Raw genomic sequence first — 20,771 nt, 5'->3', positions numbered from 1 at the left:
AGAAAGCCCTTGTGAAGCCCTTTTTTTCTTTCTGTAATAAAAATGGCTTACCGGATCCCATAGGGAAAATGACAGCTTCCAGCATTACATCGTCTTGTTAGAATGTGTCATACCTCAAGCAGCAAAAGTCTGCTCACTGTTCCCCCAACTGAAGTTAATTCCTCTCAACAGTCCTGTGTGGAACAGCCATCGATTTTAGTAACGGTTGCTAAAATCATTTTCCTCTTACAAACAGAAATCTTCATCTCTTTTCTGTTTCAGAGTAAATAGTACATACCAGCACTATTTTAAAATAACAAACTCTTGATTGAATAATAAAAACTACAGTTAAACACTAAAAAACTCTAAGCCATCTCCGTGGAGATGTTGCCTGTACAACGGCAAAGAGAATGACTGGGGAAGGCGGAGCCTAGGAGGGATCATGTGACCAGCTTTGCTGGGCTCTTTGCCATTTCCTGTTGGGGAAGAGAATATCCCACAAGTAAGGATGACGCCGTGGACCGGACACACCTATGTTGGAGAAAAGAAATTCTGGGAACATTGGCCAGATCAAATGGATGAGCAACAAACTGAAAATGTTTGTCCTGAAAGGCAAACCTTAGAAACTGGTAATGATCCCTGTTAATATCAAGGTAAACCTCTTTCAAATCTATCGTAGACATAAACTGCCCTTTTTAAACAAGAGGTAGAATAGTCAGAGAATTATTTCCATTTTGAATGAAGGAATGTTTAAAGTCTAAGATAGGCCTGGCCGACACACGAGGAGGAAGCAGAGCCAGCACGGAAGTGTGTTAAACAAAAAACATGCCAAACCTAAAAAACAAAGTGCAAATAAACTACAAAGTCCCCCTTTTTGCCCAAAAAAGTATGCTCAAAGTAAGAGAGTCAGTCCCCTGGCTATGATGTACTTTATGCTGAGGGTATCTGCTAATAGGCTGTGGGATATATGAGCGCAAGAAAAATGTCCACTTACCTGACAAGCAGTCGCCCTACTGTGCTTACCAGCTGCAGAGGAAAATGGCTGCCAAGAGATAGTCCATCCAGTGCTGTATGTGTGACAGAAGAGGATCCAAGTTTGAAGTATATTGACAAACCAACAGGAGGCGGCTAAGGGACTGATCCCCTCAGCACCTGTGGCAGGGCCTGTGACTAACTCCTAATTGGGAGTGATTATGTCACTATCCAATTCTCCAATCTCCCTCTGTCCCAAACAGCAGCTCTCCGAGATGAAAAGGGGTCTCAAATTAGTCTTAAGACCCCTCAGTGAACAGAGACTCTGGAGAATCTCGATTCTTCCCCTTCCTTCTGTGGAGGCAAAGATAAAACTGGCTTTCCAGTGAGGTTGGGGGTTTAAGTGCTCTTAGAGTTTGGGAATCTTTGTCTCCTCCTAATGGCTAGGAGTCGAATTCCAAGGATTTTTGACTTGTGGACTCTCACCACCTTTATGAACAAAATGCTTCTTAGAATTTGACACACACTGCTCTTTTAGATAGAATAGATTCAGCTATTGGTTATTTTCAGTTACAAACAGTTCTATTGCTAGACTAACAATATAACTTGAAAAGGAGAATGTAACATTACCTGTAACAAGCCGGGGATTATGTCTGGAAGAATTTGATGCAGGGACTCCTTTGAAATACGCTCAATTACTTTAGTCTGCATTTTAATAGCAGCAAGGTTGATGGGGTAGTCTGCAGTCTGGATGATGGGACACAAGACTTTAATGCATTGTTCAGGATGTATGGAGCTAGCCAATGTTGATGCAGCTTCTTCTGCAGCTCTTACAACCTGCATAATAATGAAAAAATGCAAACATCAAAATTGAACTGTTATTCTTAAAAACGTTAACATCCTTAAAGGAACACTGAACCCAGATTTTTTCTTTTGTGATTCAGACAGAACATGCAATTTTAAGCAACTTTCTAATTTACTCCTATTATCAATTTTTCTTCGTTCTCTTGCTATCTTTATTTGAAAAAGAAGGCATCTAAGCTTTTTTTTTTTTTGGTTCAGACCTCTGGACAGCACTTTTCTTTATTGGTGGATGAATTTATCCACCAATCAGCAAGAACAACACAGGTTGTTCACCAAAAATGGTCCGGCATCTAAACTTACATTCTTGCATTTCAAATAAAGATACCAAGAGAATGAAGAAAATTTGATAATAGGAGTAAATTAGAAAGCTGCTTAAAATTGCATGCTCTGTCTGAATCACAAAAGAAATTTTTTTGGGTTCAGTGTCCCTTTAAACTACGTCTAAGGCCCTTCAATACAACTTTTACTAAGTAACTTTCTTCAAACTGTAGTTTAAAACCAAATAACGCCTGTGTTCAATGTTAAAATATTGTGGGCAAAATCAAGCCATATTTTAAATATGAGAGAGTTCCATTACGTGTACTTTTCAAAAGCTTATGTGGAAAAAAAGATGTCCTTTAAAATGGATATAACGGAGCAAAAAGAAAATGCTCTGATGTTTGCGCATTTTACTGAATGGCCTTTTGCTTGTATCTTATTGTATGTTTAACCCCTGCACAATGATTAAAAAAGCATAGATAAAGCCAGGTTCAGAGCAGCAATGCACTACTGGGAGCTAGCAGAACCCATCTAATGAGCAAATGACAAGAGACAAATGTGTAAATCAACAGCTAGCTGAGAATATGTACATAATCTATTCAACAAAAGGTACCAAGAAAACAATATAAATGTGATTATACAAGTGATTTTAAAAGTGTCTTAACCCCTTAAGGACCGGGAATTTAGAGGAAAAACTTGTCCAAAAGAATGTTGAATATTTAGCAATTTTGGTATCACTCCATTTAAACAGAAATAGAGCTTTGCTTTTTTTTTTTTTTTTTTTACCTAGCAAAACATGTTTTAGTAGACAAACCAAGGTATTGATATAAAGCCCATTTTAGTAAATTTCATTTCACAGTTTCAGCACCAAATGCGATCATTTAAAAAAAACAAAGTGAACTTTTTCACAAACAGTGAAATTATTTTCATACTGTGTGTGCAGTCATAACAAATGGTTGGAAAAGCGTCTCTGGGGTCCCCTTTGTTCAGAAATAGTAGACACGCATGGTTTTGCCATTATTTTTTGGTAATTAGAAGGCCTGCTGCACACAACACTAATTAAATTCCTGGCAGGTTAGTCAGGGGTAGATTGTAAGGTTAAAGGGATAGTCTACACCTTGGTCATATTAAAGTCTTACTTTAGATTAAGCCGCAAATATCCTCTTTCACCCTTTCTATCTCATGCAGCAGTAACAGTAAAAATTGTATTCTCAAATGACTATTGTTTCTGGTCACTTTGAAATGGCTGCCAAGCTCTGCCCACTGATGACATCACGATCTGGGCTGCATTAAAGACTGACTAATTAGATTCAACAGACTGTCAATGCTATTCAGCAGAGTGCATAAATGCAGTACAGATCGTGATGTCATCAGTGGGCAGAGCTTGGCAGCCATTTCAAAGTGACCAGAAACAATAGTCATTTGAGAATACAATTTTTACTGTTACTGCTGCATGAGATAGAAAGGGTGAAAGAGGATATTTGCGGCTTAATCTAAAGTAAGACTTTAAGATGACTAAGGTATAGACTGTCCCTATAATTTTAGATGCAGTGTAGAGATTATCCTCCCACACCCTGATCCCTCCCAAACAGCTCTCTTCCCTCCCACACAGCCTGGTCACCACCATCTTAGGTACTGGCAGACAGTTTGCACATTTAGGGCTTTCTGAAAAATCTAAAATAAAATTCTGCAGTGTATGGATCACTCCTCAACTTTCCCACCTCCCTCCCCAACAGCTCTCTATCCCTCCCCCCTCTAACTTGTTAATATACAAATTATTTTTATTTTGTTTTATTTTTTAATTAAAAAACAAAAAAAACTTTCTGTAGTTTCACAGACTGTCACTGTCTTTGTCTGTGATCTGTCTTCATATGGTAATGGAAGCATGATCAGTACACCCTTGCCATATGAAGACAGATCCCTTCTGCCTCTGGCTGTGGTCTTAGTCGACAGCTGGGACCGCAACATGAGGCAGAAGGTTGGACGTAGCTACTACGCTAGGTAAAGTACCCTGTGACGTAGTAGCTAAGTCCAATAGGCAGTAGGGGTTAACATTACATGCGCTATCTAAATTTTCCTATACCTTTAATTGTCCATTTGTTTTCATATATATACATTATCATCCATCTCTCTAAAAAGATCATAGAGAACCACACCTTTACACAGAAAACACACTATTTAACTATATAGATCAACAAGCTTCATGTGCGTTACACAGCTGAATTCAGGAACTGTATAACATCCCGGTGTCATAGATCTTATATATACTCTGCTTTTCCTGCTAGTTTCAGTTCACATGGTAGAACCAGGCATAACACACAAAGATTAAAGGGACAGTGAAGTCCAAAAAAACCTTTCATTTTTCATATAGGGCATGTAATTTTAAACAACTTTCCAATTTACTTTTATCAACAATGTTGCTTTGTTCTCCTGGTATTCTAGTTGAAAGCAAACCTAAGAAGGCTCATATGATAATTTCTAAGCCCTTGAAGGCCGCCTCTATTTTATTTACTTTTCACAGCAGGGGAGAGCAAGTTCATGTAAACCCTATAGATAGCATTGTGATCACGCCTGTGGCTAGTGGCAGACACTGCACTAATTGGCTAAAATGCAAGTCAATGGATAATAACTAAAAGTCATGTGATTAGGGGCGGTCATAAGATGCTTAGATACAAGTTAGTCACAGAAGTAAAAAGTGTATTAATATAACAGTGTTGGTTTTGCAAAACTGGGGAATGGGTAATAAAGGGATTATCTATCTTTTTAAACAACAAAAATTCTGGTGTTGACTGTCCCTTTAAGAATGCAGGAGAAAAAGGTTAAAAGGACACTTAAAATTAAACTTTCACTTTTCAGACAGAGCATGCAATTTTAAACAACTTTCAAATTTACTTCCATTAACAAAATGTGCAAAAACATAATTTATGCTTACCTGATAAATTTATTTCTCTTGTAGTGTATCCAGTCCACGGATCATCCATTACTTGTGGGATATTCTCCTTCCCAACAGGAAGTTGCAAGAGGATCACCCACAGCAGAGCTGCTATATAGCTCCTCCCCTAACTGTCATATCCAGTAATTCGACCGAAAACAAACAGAGAAAGGAGAAACCATAGGGTGCAGTGGTGACTGTAGTTTAATTAAAATTTAGACCTGCCTTAAAAGGACAGGGCGGGCCGTGGACTGGATACACTACAAGAGAAATAAATTTATCAGGTAAGCATAAATTATGTTTTCTCTTGTTACGTGTATCCAGTCCACGGATCATCCATTACTTGTGGGATACCAATACCAAAGCTAAAGTACACGGATGATGGGAGGGACAAGGCAGGATTAAGCGGAAGGAACCACTGCCCGAAGAACCTCTCTCCCAAAAACAACCTCCGAAGAAGCAAAAGTATCAAATTTGTAAAATTTTGAAAAAGTGTGAAGCGAAGACCAAGTCGCAGCCTTGCAAATCTATTCAACAGAGGCCTCATTTTTGAAGGCCCAGGTGGAAGCCACAGCTCTAGTAGAATGAGCTGTAATCCTTTCAGGGAGCTGCTGTCCAGCAGTCTCATAGGCTAGGCGTATTACGCTCCGAAGCCAAAAGGACAGAGAGGTTGCCGAAGCTTTTTGACCTCTCCTCTTTCCAGAGTAAACGACAAACAGGGAAGATGTTTGACAAAAATCCTTAGTAGCTTGTAAGTAAAACTTCAAGGCACGGACTACGTCCAGATTATGTAAAAGACGTTCCTTCTTTGAAGAAGGATTAGGACACAATGATGGAACAACAATCTCTTGATTGATATTCTTGTTAGAAACCACCTTAGGTAAAAACCCAGGTTTGGTACGCAGAACTACCTTATCTGCATGAAAAATCAGATAAGGAGAATCACATTGTAAGGCAGATAGCTCAGAGACTCTCCGAGCCGAGGAAATAGCCATCAAAAACAGAACTTTCCAAGATAAAAGTTTAATATCAATGGAATGAAGGGGTTCAAACGGAACTCCTTGAAGAACTTTAAGAACCAAGTTTAAGCTCCACGGAGGAGCAACAGGTTTAAACACAGGCTTAATTCTAACCAAAGCCTGGCAAAATGCCTGAACGTCTGGAACCTCTGCCAGACGCTTGTGCAAAAGAATAGACAGAGCAGAAATCTGTCCCTTTAAGGAACTAGCTGATAATCCTTTGTCCAAGCCCTCTTGGAGAAAAGACAATATTCTAGGAATCCTAACCTTACTCCATGAGTAATTCTTGGATTCACACCAATAAGGATATTTACTCCATATCTTGTGGTAGATTTTCCTGGTAACAGGCTTTCGTGCCTGTATTAAGGTATCAATGACTGACTCGGAGAAGCCACGCTTTGATAGAATCAAGCGTTCAATCTCCATGCAGTCAGTCTCAGAGAAATTAGATTTGGATGATTGAAAGGACCTTGTATCAGAAGGTCCTGTCTTAGAGGCAGAGTCCATGGTGGAAAGGATGACATGTCCACTAGGTCTGCATACCAAGTCCTGCGTGGCCACGCAGGTGTTATCAGAATCACCGATGCTCTCTCCTGTTTGATTTTGGCAATCAGTCGAGGGAGCAGAGGAAACGGTGGAAACACATAAGCCAGGTTGAAGAACCAAGGAGCTGCTAGAGCATCTATGAGCGTCGCTTCTGGGTCCCTGGACCTGGATCCGTAACAAGGGAGCTTGGCGTTCTGGCGAGACGCCATGAGATCCAACTCTGGTTTGCCCCAACGATGAATCAATTGAGCAAACACCTCCGGATGGAGTTCCCACTCCCCCGGATGGAAAGTCTGACGACTTAGAAAATCCGCCTCCCAGTTCTCCACGCCTGGGATATGGATTGCTGACAGGTGGCAAGAGTGGCACTCTGCCCAGCGAATTATTTTTGAGACTTCTAACATCACTAGGGAACTCCTGGTTCCCCCTTGATGGTTAATGTAAGCCACAGTCGTGATGTTGTCCGACTGAAATCTGATGAACCTCAGTGTTGCTAACTGAGGCCAAGCCAGAAGAGCATTGAATATCGCTCTTAACTCCAGAATATGTATTGGAAGGAGTTTCTCCTCCTGAGTCCACGATCCCTGTGCCTTCAGGGAGTTCCAGACTGCACCCCAACCTAGAAGGCTGGCATCTGTTGTTACAATTGTCCAATCTGGCCTGCGAAAGGTCATACCCTTGGACAGGTGGACCCGAGACAACCACCAGAGAAGAGAATCTCTGGTCTCTTGATCCAGATTTAGCAGAGGGGACAAATCTGTGTAATCCCCATTCCACTGACTCAGCATGCATAATTGCAGCGGTCTGAGATGTAGGCGCGCAAATGGCACTATGTCCATTGCCGCTACCATTAAGCCGATTACCTCCATACACTGAGCCACCGAAGGGCGCGGAATGGAGTGAAGAACACGGCAAGCATTTAGAAGTTTTGATAACCTGGACTCTGTCAGGTAAATTTTCATTTCTACAGAATCTATAAGAGTCCCTAAGAAGGAGACTCTTGTGAGTGGGGATAGAGAACTCTTTTCCTCGTTCACTTTCCACCCGTGCGACCTCAGAAATGCCAGAACTATCTCTGTATGAGACTTGGCAACTTGAAAGTTTGACGCCTGTATCAGGATGTCGTCTAGATACGGAGCTACCGCTATGCCTCGCGGTCTTAGAACCGCCAGAAGTGAGCCCAGAACCTTTGTAAAGATTCTCGGGGCTGTAGCCAACCCGAAGGGAAGAGCTACAAATTGGTAATGCCTGTCTAGAAAGGCAAACCTTAGAAACCGATGATAGTCTTTGTGAATCGGTATGTGAAGGTAGGCATCCTTTAGGTCCACTGTGGTCATGTACTGACCCTCTTGGATCATGGGTAGGATGGTCCGAATAGTTTCCATTTTGAAAGATGGAACTCTGAGGAATTTGTTTAAGATCTTTAGATCCAAAATTGGTCTGAAGGTTCCTTCTTTTTTGGGAACCACAAACAGATTTGAATAAAAACCCTGTCCTTGTTCCGTCCGTGGAACTGGATGGATCACTCCCATAATTAGGAGGTCTTGCACACAGCGTAGGAATGCCTCTTTCTTTAACTGATTTACAGATAGCCTTGAAAGATGAAATCTCCCTTGTGGAGGGGAAGCTTTGAAGTCCAGAAGATATCCCTGAGATATGATCTTGAACATCTCTTGCCCATGCCTGGGCGAAGAGAGAAAGTCTGCCCCCTACTAGGGGCCGGATAGGGGGCCGTTCCTTCATGCTGTCTTAGAGGCAGCAGCAGGCTTTCTGGCCTGCTTGCCTTTGTTCCAGGACTGGTTAGGTTTCCAGGCCCGCTTAGATTGAGCAAAAGTTCCCTCTTGCTTTGAAGCGGAGGAAGTTGATGCTGCACCTGCCTTGAAATTTCGAAAGGCACGAAAATTAGACTGTTTGGCCTTTGCTTTGGCCCTGTCCTGAGGAAGGGTATGACCCTTACCTCCAGTAATGTCAGCAATAATTTCCTTCAAACCAGGCCCGAATAAGGTCTGCCCCTTGAAAGGAATGTTGAGTAATTTAGACTTCGAAGTCACGTCAGCTGACCAGGATTTAAGCCATAGCGCCCTACGCGCCTGGATGGCGAATCCGGAATTCTTAGCCGTTAGTTTAGTCAAATGAACAATGGCATCAGAAACAAATGAGTTAGCTAGCTTAAGTGTTCTAAGCTTGTCAATAATTTCAGTCAATGGAGCTGTATGGATGGCCTCTTCCAGGGCCTCAAACCAGAATGCCGCCGCGGCCATGACAGGCGCTATGCATGCAAGGGGCTGTAAAATAAAACCTTGTTGAATAAACATTTTCTTAAGGTAACCCTCCAATTTTTTATCCATTGGATCTGAAAAAGCACAACTGTCCTCAACCGGGATAGTGGTACGCTTTGCTAAAGTAGAAACTGCTCCCTCCACCTTAGGGACCGTCTGCCATAAGTCCCGTGTAGTGGCGTCTATTGGAAACATTTTTCTAAATATAGGTGGTGGGGAAAAAGGCACACCCGGTCTATCCCACTCCTTGCTAATAATTTCTGTAAGCCTTTTAGGTATAGGAAAAACATCAGTACACACCGGCACCGCATAGTATTTATCCAGCCTACACAATTTCTCTGGTACTGCAACTGTGTTACAGTCATTCAGAGCAGCTAATACCTCCCCAAGCAATACACGGAGGTTCTCAAGCTTAAATTTAAAATTAGAAATCTCTGAATCAGGTTTCCCTGAATCAGAGACGTCAACCACAGACTGAAGCTCTCCGTCCTCATGATCTGCATATTGTGACGCAGTATCAGACATGGCCCTTACAGCATCTGCGCGCTCTGTATTTCTCCTAAACCCAGAGCAATCGCGCTTGCCTCTTAATTCAGGTAACCTGGATAATACCTCTGACAGGGTATTATTCATGATTGCAGCCATGTCCTGCAAGGTAATCGCTATGGGCGTCCCTGATGCAATTGGCGCCATATTAGCGTGCATCCCCTGAGCGGGAGGCGAAGGGTCTGACAAGTGGGGAGAGTTAGTCGGCATAACTTCCCCCTCGTCAGAATCTTCTGGTGATATTTCTTTTATAGATAAAGACTGATCTTTACTGTTTAAGGTGAAATCAATACATTTAGTACACATTCTCCTATGGGGCTCCACCATGGCTTTCAAACATAATGAACAAGTTGTTTCCTCTGTGTCAGACATGTTTAAACAGACTAGCAATGAGACTAGCAAGCTTGGAAAACACTTTAAACAAGTTTACAAGCAATATAAAAAACGTTACTGCACCTTTAAGAAACACAAATTTTTGCCAAAATTTGAAATAACAGTGAAAAAAGGCAGTTACATTAACAAAATGTTTACAGTGTATGTAACAAGTTAGCAGAGCATTGCACCCACTTGCAAATGGATGATTAACCCCTTAATACCAAACACAGAATAATAACTGACAAAAACGTTTTTTTTTTGTTTTTGTTTTTTAAAATAGTCACAACAACTGCCACAGCTCTACTGTGGCTTGTTACCTCCCTCAAAAACGACTTTGAAGCCTTTTGAGCCCTCCAGAGATATCCTGGATCATGCAGGAAGAAGCTGGATGTCTGTGTCTGTAATTTTTGCTGCACAAAAAAACCCCTCCCACTCATATTACAACAGTGGAAAGTCAGGAAACTGTTACTAGGCAGAATTCAAGCCAGCCATGTGGAAAAAAACTAGGCCCCAATAAGTTTTATCACCAAACATATATAAAAACGATTAAACATGCCAGCAAACGTTTTATATTACATTTTTATAAGAGTATGTATCTCTATTAATAAGCCTGATACCAGTTGCTATCACTGCATTTAAGGCTTTACTTACATTAGTTTAGTATCAGCAGCATTTTCTAGCAAATTCCATCCCTAGAATATATTAACTGCACATACCTTATTGCAGGAAAAACCTGCACGCCATTCCCTCTCTGAAGTTACCTCACTCCTCAGAATATGTGAGAACAGCCATGGATCTTAGTTACTTCTGCTAAGATCATAGAAAACGCAGGCAGATTCTTCTTCTAAATACTGCCTGAGATAAACAGTACACTCCGGTACCATTTAAAAATAACAAACTTTTGATTGAAGAATAAACTATATAAAGTATAAAACACCACACTCCTCTTACGACCTCAATCTTGGTTGAGGCTTGCAAGAGAATGACTGGGTATGACAGTTAGGGGAGGAGCTATATAGCAGCTCTGCTGTGGGTGATCCTCTTCCAACTTCCTGTTGGGAAGGAGAATATCCCACAAGTAATGGATGATCCGTGGACTGGATACACTTAACAAGAGAAATGTCTTTTTATATTACACTTTTTGAGTAACCGGTTCCTACTGAGCATGTGCAGAATATATGTATATGCATTCGTAATTAGTTGATAACTGTCACATGATAAAGGAGTGGAAAAAGACATAACTTTGAAAATTTGTCAGAAAAAAAAATCTACTCATTTGAAGATCAGACTAAGTGCTATTGTATTGTCTAGTTATCTTGCATTTGTTGATTATGCGAATGTACTGTATTTACTGGTCCTTTAAGACAAACTTCATTATCTAGATGTAAGCACATCAAGCCTGTGGTAAATAGACTCTTATTCCTATAGTTCAAGCAAAATGACAGAATAGCAATATCAGAATATTCAAGAGAATCAACTACCTTCAGAAGAAACAAAAAGGTCTTCAATGCTCCTTTATTCTGAAAGGGGTGGAGGGAACAGAGTAAAGGACACAGTCCCTGACACTTCTAGCTGTGCAGGAAAAACATCAGACTAGAGAACACACTTCAAATAAGTATAAACAGAGCACAAACCAACAGCAATGGCGTGAGAGCATATAATGCAAGAGTTTGAAAACATCTTAAAAGTCACTAAGAGGCACAAATCTATATATACACACTAAATTCTGAATTAAGAGTACCACATTTCTTGAAGGTTCTGAGATCTATGGGTACTATTTATGACTAGCCCTTGGATGACAACTTTATAACTAAAGCACAAATTAAACACGAATAGTCTTTTCTTATTCATAATAATTTGTCCTGACTATACCTGGCTTCTCCTCTTTTGTAGCTGCTTACAGGGTATGGCTGGTAGCATGTAGAAGTGGTATTAGCTAGTGTGTTTCTAACATATGCCGGAGGCAGCAGCCATCTTGGACAGGGAAAATAAAAATCATAGTACCATGCAGATTGGAGCCTTTTTTCTAATCCAGGAAGAACTTATCGCTTGAAGGCCAAAGCTGATTCTAAAAGTAAGTAGTGGCCAACACATAACTTGGCTCTATTCTGAAACGTCATAACCACACCCACCCATGTCCCTAATAGGTGCCATGTTAGAAACCAGAAGCTATTGCAAGGTAATAGTGTAAATCAATTACAGCAAATTAAGAGAAGAAAGAAGAGGTTCACAAGTGGCAGCTAAAAAGAACTTGCTTATGACTGTATAAGTATGTGAGTAGGAGCCTTGAAACAATGTCATTTTCTTTAAATTATTATAATACCCCAATATGTTCAGTGAGCAAGAAGGCTAAACAAAGTGTGCTATAGAAAAACAATGAGCACATAATCACTGCAGTTTCTTTATTTTATAAACACATTTAAATTACAGGAATCTGTTTATTAGAACAGAAAGCTTGTACTTTCTGATTTGTAGTGTCAACAGATCATAAACCTTAAAACATAACTTCACTTCTATTGCTGCAGGGCAGTAAATCAACGCCCAGGAACATTTACTGCTTTTTCAGGTTTTTTTCATGTTTAATTTGTTCATAAATTCTTGCACGCCACCATGTAAAAAGGTATTCAATGTATACAAAACTTACCTTCTAATAGTTAAGAAAGTAGCCTTATTATACAGTAATCACAAGTTAAAAATGGACATTCCAGCCAAAATTGGAATCCTCATGGATGCATTTCAGTTTTGAATAGAAGCGTTTTTGTAATATACATGTTTTTAGCAAAAATGCTTCTAATAAAAGCTATAGCTGTTTCAAAAGTGTATTTAAGTATGCACTGTGCACCAGCATTTTAAACACAGCAATTGGTCAGAGAGCCTAAGGTGCTTGTACCATCTAGTGATGACTCAAATTGTAATTCATCTAAGTGCATTTCAATTGTGACCGGAAAGTCCCTTTAACACAAACCATTTATTTTGCAACAGTTCTTAAAGGGACATGGAACCCAATTTTTTTTCTTCATGATTTAGACAGAGCATTATTATACGATTATAAAAAGTTCCCAATTTACTTCTATTATCATATTAGCCTTGTTATCATGGTATTCTTTGCTGAAGAGATCCCTAGATAGGTAGGCTACACATGTCTGGAGCACTACATGGCAGAACATTTTGTGTTTCATGCCTCTTTAGGGACTGAAAACGCTATATATAAAAAAAAAACATTATGCATGTGAAAAAGCACTATTTAATTATTTTCATGAAAAAGTGGTTTACTTTTACCTTGACGCTAAAAGGAATTGCAACTGGGCTTTGCGGTCTATTGGCTCACTGGCTGATAAGCAGACTCAGGGCCGTCTTTAACACAGGGCAAAAGGGGCAGCTGCCCAGGGCCCAGTCTCTGTTGAGGGACCCAAGAGTCCTAAAATCTTTTTTAAAAAAAATAAAAAAAAATAAAAAAAAATATATTTTTTTTTTATGGTTCATACCAGACTGTTGATGTGACATGGGGAACACACACATTCAGTCCTAATACTGTCACAGTCAAAAGTACTCTGTTTATATATATATATATTTTTTAAAACTGTGCCAGACCGTGCCGGTGTCATGTGACATGCCAAGCTATTGCCAGGTGCTGTTTTAGATGTGCACTGTGCAGCACTGAATACAAAGCCCTAACTCGGCATCCAGCCATTCCCACTGCATCAGAAAAGATCCTACTTGGGTTACCACTGTTACCAGGTAACTGCTCTGGTTGTGGGGATTGTTTCTGGGTAGGGCTGACTGTAGGCGCATGCAGCAGAAAGCTGGAGCGGCAGGCACGTGAGGATTTGAGCATCTGTGCAGCTGCATACACTGCTCTCTTCAGTCTTGAGGCTGTGTGACTCATCTCACACTGTATCCATGCAGCCTTGGACAGACGGCATCCAGTCTGCTGGTCCCCTTAGCCCTGCTCTTTCTGCTGCGGCCCTAAGATCAACTAACTGAAGTTTGTTAGGGGAATAGTGCTTTGTAGAAAGGTGTCAGTGGGAAGAATAAGTGAGTGCACACACGCCCCTCCCCATGCAGCATTGTCTAGTGCAGGGTGAGAGGGAACTTGTTCCTAGCAAAGAAGCAACATGTGCTGCTGTGGCTGATGTATAGTGTCATGCTGATACTTCACACATTAATGTAAGGTTTATTTTTATAGTTTTTATTTTCTCTCTGTCTCAGATTTTACAGCTTCCCATAGTAGTTCTGCTGTTCCAGTCAGTAAACTTATATTTGTCTGCACCTCCATTCTTCCTCCTCAGTCTTTACCTTGCTTTGCTCCTGTTGGCTGCCCTAAATCTCTTTAACCAGCTAACCTCACACCAGAATCACATTCAAAAGAATATTAAATGAATCCACAGTGGAAGAATTTATATATTTATTTACTTATTAGTACTGCTTAGGTCCAGTTTCAAATATTGCAATTTATTTCATTTTTTTTTAAATGATTAGCTCAGCAGTGGATGATCCACCGCTGGGCTAATAATTAAAAAAAATTTGATTTAGTTGTTTTTTTGGGATGTTGGGGTGGAGAGCGAAATTGCATGGGGTGGGAGGGGGGGGGGGGCAAGAAAATTTTTGCCCAGGGTCCAATCAATATTAAAGATGGCCCTGAGCAGACTCCCACTGCTTTACTGGTGGACAGTGACACGCCTCTCAGTACAGGGACATCTGTTTTACAATTAAACTGATATACATGCTAAAATGTCCTCTTTTATATGCAATAAAGAAAAAAATGTGTCTCTTTAAAAGAGAAAACAAAATGTATGCTTGCCTGATAGATTCATTTCCTTCATGGTGGAGAGAGTGCACGAGCCATAACTCCTGGGATTGCCACTAGGAGGAGGCAAATATGTTGATCATTCCACAAGCATTTAGAGACATGAAACCCAAACATTTTCTTTCATTATTCAGATAGAGAATTAATTAGAAAAAAAATCCAATGTACTTCTATTATCAAATTTGCTTTGTTATGTTATTCTTTGTTGAAGAGATACCTAGGTAGGTATAGTGCACGTGCCTGAAGCACTACATGACAGGAAATAGTGCTGCCATATAGTGCTCTTGCTAATGTATAACATTGTTGCAAAACTACTGCCATATAGTGCTGCAGACACGTCTGAGCTTACATCCCTGGTTTTCAACAAAGGATAACAAGAAAACGAAAAAAAAAATGATAAAAAAAGTTGTTTAAAACTGTATGCTCTATATTAAAGGGACATGAAACCCCAAATTTTTATTTCATGATTCAGATAGAGGATACAATTTTAAACAACTTTCCAATTTACTTCTATTATTAATTTTGCTTCCTTCTCTTGTTATTCTTTGCTGAAAAGTTTATCTAGGCAAGCTCAGGAGCAGCAGAGAACATAGAATCTAGCTGTTGATTGGTAGCTGCACATATATACCGATTGTGATTGGCTCACCCATGAGTTCAGTTATAAACCATTAGTGCATTGCTGCTTATTCAACAAATGATACCAAGAGAATTAAACACATTACATAATAGAAGTAATTTAGAAAGTTGTTTAAAATTGTATTCTCTATCTGCATCATGAAAGAAAAAATTTGGGTTTCATGTCATTTTAATCATGGAATTTATTTTTTGGGTTCTGTGTCCCTATAATCCCTCTCACCTCTCTAGTATTCCAGTTTAACACAGAAAAGGAGAAAAAACATAATTTATGTAAGAACTTACCTGATAAATTAATTTCTTTCATATTAGCAAGAGTCCATGAGCTAGTGACGTATGGGATATACATTCCTACCAGGAGGGGCAAAGTTTCCCAAACCTCAAAATGCCTATAAATACACCCCTCACCACACCCACAATTCAGTTTAACGAATAGCCAAGAAGTGGGGTGATAAGAAAGGAGCGAAAGCATCAAAATAAGGAATTGGAATAATTGTGCTTTATACAAAAAAATCATAACCACCACAAAAAAGGGTGGGCCTCATGGACTCTTGCTAATATGAAAGAAATGAATTTATCACGTAAGTTCTTACATAAATTATGTTTTCTTTCATGTAATTAGCAAGAGTCCATGAGCTAGTGACGTATGGGATAATAAATACCCAAGATGTGGAACTTCCACGCAAGAGTCACTAGAGAGGGAGGGATAAAATAAAGACAGCCAATTCCGCTGAAAAATAATAATAATCCACAACCCAAAACAAAAGTTTTAATCTTAATAATGAAAAAAACTGAAATTATAAGCAGAAGAATCAAACTGAAACAGCTGCCTGAAGTACTTTTCTACCAAAAACTGCTTCAGAAGAAGAAAACACATCAAAATGGTAGAATTTAGTAAAAGTATGCAAAGAAGACCAAGTTGCTGCTTTGCAAATCTGATCAACAGAAGCTTCATTCCTAAACGCCCAGGAAGTAGAAACTGACCTAGTAGAATGAGCCGTAATTCTTTGAGGCGGGGATTTACCCGACTCTACATAAGCATGATGAATCAAAGACTTTAACCAAGACGCCAAAGAAATGGCGGAGGCCTTCTGACCTTTTCTGGACCCAGAAAAGATAACAAATAGACTAGAAGTCTTTCTAAAATCTTTAGTAGCTTCAACATAATATTTCAAAGCTCTTACTACATCCAATGAATGTAAAGATCTCTCCTTTGAATTTTAGGATTAGGACACAATGAAGGAACCACAATTTCTCTACTAATGTTGTTAGAATTCACAACCTTAGGTAAAAATTGAAATGAAGTCCGCAACACTGCCTTATCCTGATGAAAAATCAGAAAAGGAGATTCACAAGAAAGAGCAGATAACTCAGAAACTCTTCTAGCAGAAGAGATGGCCAAAAGGAACAGAACTTTCCAAGAAAGTAATTTAATGTCCAGAGAATGCATAGGTTCAAACGGAGGAGCTTGTAAAGCCCTCAGAACCAAATTAAGACTCCAAGGAGGAGAGATTGACTTAATGACAGGTTTGATACGAACCAAAGCCTGTACAAAACAATGAATATCAGGAAGATTAGCAATCTTTCTGTGAAAAAGAACAGAAAGAGCAGAGATTTGTCCTTTCAAAGAACTTGCAGACAAACCTTTATCCAAACCATCCTGAAGAAACTGTAAAATTCTAGGAATTCTTAAAGAATGCCAGGAGAATTTATGAGAAGAACACCAAGAAATGTAAGTCTTCCAGACTCGATAATAAATCTTCCTAGACACAGATTTACAAGCCTGTAACATAGTATTAATTACTGAGTCAGAGAAACCTCTATGACTAAGAATCAAGCGTTCAATTTCCATACCTTCAAATTTAATGATTTGAGATCCTGATGGAAAAAAGGGCCTTGAGATAGAAGGTCTGGTCTTAACGGAAGAGTCCAAGGTTGGCAACTGGCCATCCGAATGAGATCCGCATACCAAAACCTGTGAGGCCATGCTGGAGCCACCAGCAGCACAAACGAACGTTCCATTAGAATTTTGGAAATCTAGTTCTTTGGAAGAAGAACTAGAGGCGGAAAGATATAGGCAGGATGATAATTCCAAGGAAGCGACAACGCGTCCACTGCCTCCGCCTGAGGGTCCCTGGATCTGGACAGATACCTGGGAAGTTTCTTGTTTAGATGAGAGGCCATCAGATCTATTTCTGGAAGTCCCCAGATTTGAACAATCTGAAGAAATACCTCTGGGTGAAGGGACCATTCGCCCGGATGTAACGTCTGGCGACTGAGATAATCCGCTTCCCAATTGTCTACACCTGGGATGTGAACCGCAGAGATTAGACAGGAGCTGGATTCTGCCCATACAAGTATCCGAGATACTTCTTTCATAGCCTGAGGACTGTGAGTCCCACACCTTGATGATTGTTCGCCTCCTGAGATTCCCAAACCCCCTGCGCTGTCAGAGATCCCCATACAGCTCCCCAGACTCGCATCTGTTGAGATTACAGTCCAGGTTGGACGAACAAAAGAAGCCCCTTGGACTAAACGATGGTGATCTATCCACCACGTCAGAGAGTCGTACATTGGGATTTAAGGATATTAATTGTGATATCTTTGTATAATCCCTGCACCACTGGTTCAGCATACAAAGCTGAAGAGGTCGCATGTGAAAACGAGCAAAAGGGATCGCGTCCGATGCAGCAGTCATGAGACCTAGAATTTCCATGCACAAAGCTACCGAAGGGAATGATTGAGACTGAAGGTTTCGACAGGCTGAAACCAATTTCAGACATCTCTTTTCTGTTAGAGACAAGGTCATGGACACTGAATCTATTTGAAAACCCAAAAAGGTTACCTTTGTCTGAGGAATCAACAAACTCTTTGGTAAATTGATCCTCCAACCATGTTTTTGAAGAAACAACACAAGTTGATTCGTGTGAGATTCTGCAGAATGTAAAGACTGAGCAAGTACCAAGATATCGTCCAAATAAGGAAATACCGCACTTCCTTCATGGCTAAGGAACTCAGAGTTCCCCCTTGGTGGTTGATGTAGGCCACTGAGGTTATGTTGTCCGTCTGGAACCTGATAAACCGAGCTAAGACCAGCTGAGGCCAAGCCATCAGGGCATTGAAGATCGCTCTCAACTCCAGAATGTTTATGGGGAGAGCAGATTCCTCCTGAGACCAAAGCCCCTGCGCTTCTGAAAACACGTCCCCTGGGACTGATGTTCTTGTGACAGCCACCACGGTAGGGAGTCCTTTGTTGATTGATCCAGAACTATTCTCTGAGATAGATCTGTATACTCCCCGTTCCACTGAGCGAGCATGCATAGCTGCAGAGGCCTCAAATGGAACTGAGCAAACGGTACTATGTCCATGGACGCTACCATTAACCCGATTACCTCCATGCATTGCCCACTGATGGTCGTGTCGCCGACTGTAGAGACAGACAAGCAGACAGAATCTTGGCTCTTTTGACCTCTGTCAGAAAAATCCTCATAGCTAGAGAATCTATAATGGTTCCTAGGAAGGTCACTCTTGTAGACGGAACCAGAGAACTTTTCCCCAGATTGATCTTCCAACCGTGGGAAAGAAGAAATGCCAACAAAGTCTCTGTATGAGATTCTGCTAGTTGAAAGGATGGCGCCTGAATCAGAATGTCGTCCAGATAAGGTGCCACTGCAATCCCTCGGGACCAAACTACTGCCAATAGAGCCCCCAAGGACCTTTAAGAAAATTCTGTGAGCTGTAGCAAGGCCAAATGGAAGTGCCACAAATTGGAAATGTTTGTCTAGATAAGCAAACCTCAGATATTTGTGATGATCCCTGTAAATGGGAACTTGCAGATACACATCCTTCAGGTCTATGGTGGTCATGAATTGACCCTCCTGAATGAGGGGCAGGATGGAGCGGATTGTTTCCATTTTTAAGGACGGTACTCTGAGGAACTTGTTTAACAACTTTAGAATGGGCCTGAAAGTTCCCTCTTTTTGGGAACCACAAACAGGTTTGAATAGAACCTGAGACCTTGTTCCTGACTTGGAACAGGCACTATCACTCCCAGGTGGGAAAGGTCCTGTGCACAGTTCAAGAACGCCTCTCTCTTTATCTGGTCTACAGATAATCTTGAAAGGTGGAACCTGCCTCTGGGAGGAAAAGTTTTGAACTCTAACTTGTACCCCTGAGAAACAATGTCCGCAGCCCACGGGTCTGGGACATCTTGCTCCAAAGCCTGTGCGAACTGAGAGTGTTTGCCCCCACTTGATCCAATCCCAGATCGGGAGCAATCCCTTCATGCTGACTGATTCAGTTGAGGGTTTCTTTTATTGCTTTACCTTGCTCTAGGACTGCCCAGGCTTCCATGCGGGCTTGGATTGCTCCTATTCGGTAAAAACAGGGGAAGACTTACCTCCGAAATTACGAAAGAAAGGAAAATTAGTCTTACGTCCTTTTGATTTATTCCTTTTGTCTTGAGGCAGAAAAGAACCTTTACCACCAGTGATAGAGATAATTTCTGCCAAAGCCGGTCCGAACAAGGTCTTTCCCTTATAAGGGATTGCCAAAAGCTTAGACTTTGAAGAAACATCAGCAGACCAAGATTTAAGCCATAGCGCTCTACGTGTTAAGATTGCAAAGCCCGATATCTTGGCTCCCAACTTAATCAGCTGTAAGAATGCATCAGTGATAAAGGAATTGGCTAATTTAAGAGCTTTAATCCTATCCTGAATCTCCTCTAAAGGGATCTCAGCTTGAAGAGACTCTGACAATGCGTCAAACCGGTAAGCAGCCGCACTAGTTACTGTCGCAATGCAAACCAGTGGTTGCCATTGCAGGCCCTGATGTGTATACATCTTTTTTAAAAGAGCCTCCAACTTCTTATCCATAGGATCTTTAAAAGAACAACTGTCTTCAATAGGAATAGTAGTTCTCTTTGCCAAAGTGGAAAACATAATTTATGTAAGAACTTACCAGATAAATTCATTTCTTTCATATTGGCAAGAGTCCATGAGCTAGTGACATATGGGATATACAATCCTACCAGGAGGGGCAAAGTTTCCCAAACCTCAAAATGCCTATAAATACACCCCTCACCACACCCACAATTCAGTTTAACGAATAGCCAAGCAGTGGGGTGATAAAGAAAGGAGTAGAAAGCATCAACAAAGGAAATTTGGAAATAATTGTGCTTTATGCAAAAAATCATAACCAGCATAAAAAGGGTGGGCCTCATGGACTCTTGCTAATATGAAATAAATGAATTTATCAGGTAAGTTCTTACATAAATTATGTTTTCTTTCATGTAATTGGCAAGAGTCCATGAGCTAGTGACATATGGGATATCAATACCCAAGATGTGGAGTCTTCCTCTCAAGAGTCACTAGAGAGGGAGGGAATAAAAATAAAAACAGCCATATTCCGCTGAAAAAATAATCCACAACCCAAAAAATAAGTTATTTTCACTTTTGAAAGAAAAAAACTTAAATCAAAGGCAGAAGAATCAAACTGAAACAGCTGCCTGAAGAACTTTTCTACCAAAAACTACTTCCGAAGAAGCAAATACATCAAAATGG

At 40.5% G+C, this 20,771-nt stretch overlaps 1 protein-coding gene across 1 annotated transcript in view; it reads right to left on the bottom strand.

Annotated features, from left to right (window-relative positions):
* The window catches only part of CLASP1 (cytoplasmic linker associated protein 1), a 905,754-nt gene that overhangs the window by 59,751 nt on the left and 825,232 nt on the right, over positions 1–20,771 (bottom strand). The window contains exon 35 of the mRNA XM_053712150.1: positions 1,582–1,788. Within this exon, the coding sequence (XP_053568125.1) occupies positions 1,582–1,788 (207 nt within the window). The remainder of the gene's footprint in view (positions 1–1,581; positions 1,789–20,771) is intronic.

This window comes from Bombina bombina, chromosome 1 (genome assembly GCF_027579735.1).
Source record: "Bombina bombina isolate aBomBom1 chromosome 1, aBomBom1.pri, whole genome shotgun sequence".
Taxonomy (NCBI): domain Eukaryota; kingdom Metazoa; phylum Chordata; class Amphibia; order Anura; family Bombinatoridae; genus Bombina; species Bombina bombina.
Note: the sequence above shows the minus strand (reverse complement) of the source record. Positions and strands in the feature narration are given on the sequence as shown.